Consider the following 1,772-nt stretch of genomic DNA (forward strand, 5'->3'; position numbering starts at 1 on the left):
TTAAATGAAGAAACATAGTGCTTTGGACTCAGACTTTCTTGATTCAGAGACTGATTGCACAACTCTCTAGCTGCATCATTCTGGGCATCTACTTAACCTTTCTGTGTACCAGATAATTTATTTGTCAAATAGAAATAATAGAACTACGACTATATGGTTTTTATGTGAAATAAGCCAGCTAATATACCATTGTGCTAGAATAGGGCCTGACATATTATAAGTAGAAATTATTGTTTGCTAAATAAATTAAAGTCCTAGGCATCTAAAGGTGTTAATACGTAATAGTGAAAATAATTGCTATCATTATTACTAATTCCAAGATGCCTACCAGCTGGTATAAGTGTATACAACTGAGAATAAGAAGTATTATGATTTCAATTTAAGCACCCAGTAAAGCAGTATTTAGTAGGACTTAATTGTGATACTGGTAAACAAAAATTTATAGGTCATCAGAAATGTTAAGAACAAATCCAAAGAATATATTCTGACACTTACCTTTCTCAGGGCCTCCTTTACGTCTCTGTTCCTCAGACTGTAGATGAGGGGGTTCAGCATGGGGATCACCACTGTGTAGAATACAGACAGCACTTTGTTCTGATCAATTGAGTAGCTGGATTTGGGCATCACATAAATGAAGGTAATCGTTCCGTAGTAGAGAGTGACTGCGGTGAGGTGAGAGGTGCAGGTGGAGAAGGCCTTGCGTCTCCCTTGAGTGGAGCGCATCTTCAGGACGGTGCTGAGGATGCAGATGTAAGAGAGAGCGATGACAGACACTGTGAATGCAAGGATAGATCCAGAAGAGATGGAAGGGATAATCTCAATGATGGAGACATCTGAGCAGGAAAGTTTCAACAGAGGGGAGAAGTCACAGAAAAAGTCATTTATGTGATTTGGTCCACAGAAAGACAGAGTCAGTAAGCAACTAGTAAATGTGCAAGCATTCACACACCCACCCAGGTAGGAAGCCCCAGTCAAGAGAACACAGACTCTGGGGGACATGTGGGTGGAGTAGAAAAGGGGCAAGCAGATGGCCACATAGCGATCATAGGCCATGGCAGCCAGCAGGAAGCACTCAGCTGACCCAAACATGACCACAAAACACAGCTGAGCTTCACAGCCAGCAGCAGTGATGGTCACTCCTTGTCTCAGAAATCCTATAAGCAACATAGGTGTGACGGATGTGGTACACCCACTGTCCACAAAAGCCAAATGACTTAGAAAAAGGTACATAGGGGTGTGAAGCTGGGAACAGGTTCTTATTAGAATAATTATGCTGATATTGCCTACTAAGGTGACAGCATAGATTCCTAGAAATACCACAAAAAAGATGACACAAAGTGTAGGATCCTCTGTTAACCCTAAAAGGATGAATTCTGTCACACTCGTGTGGTTTCCAAACTTCATGTCCTCTGGGAGTTGCTCCTGTTGGGGGAAATTTTAAAATTGATTTAAAAAATATTTTCATTCTACACATTCTTGGTTTTCTTTGGTTATTCGTTACACTTACTCATAATATTTTCTCCCTCTGCCTAGCTGTAAATATGGTGCTGTACAGGATTCCTTTGTCCCTTTACACAAAAGAAGAATGATTCAACCTCACTCTCTGGGAACTCAGTAATTTTCTATTATTTATCTAATGTTTATTCTAAAACCCCTTTCCAAACTTTATTTGTAAAAAGATCTGTCTCCCAAGATCCAGGTCTATAGTTTCAGTCATCTTGGAAGTCTTCAGTTAGAAATCCCACAAATACCTCAAACTCAGCCTCCCCCAG

At 40.3% G+C, this 1,772-nt stretch overlaps 1 protein-coding gene across 1 annotated transcript; it reads right to left on the reverse strand.

Annotated features, from left to right (window-relative positions):
* Positions 1-402: 402 nt before the first annotated feature.
* LOC138092112 (olfactory receptor 5P1-like) lies at positions 403-1,404 on the reverse strand. The gene has a single exon (XM_068987981.1). It carries the CDS (start codon positions 1,402-1,404, stop codon positions 403-405), a length of 1,002 nt encoding a protein of 333 aa, XP_068844082.1.
* Between the last annotated feature and the right edge of the window lie 368 nt (positions 1,405-1,772).

Source organism: Capricornis sumatraensis, chromosome 16 (assembly GCF_032405125.1).
Source record: "Capricornis sumatraensis isolate serow.1 chromosome 16, serow.2, whole genome shotgun sequence".
Lineage (NCBI taxonomy): Eukaryota > Metazoa > Chordata > Mammalia > Artiodactyla > Bovidae > Capricornis > Capricornis sumatraensis.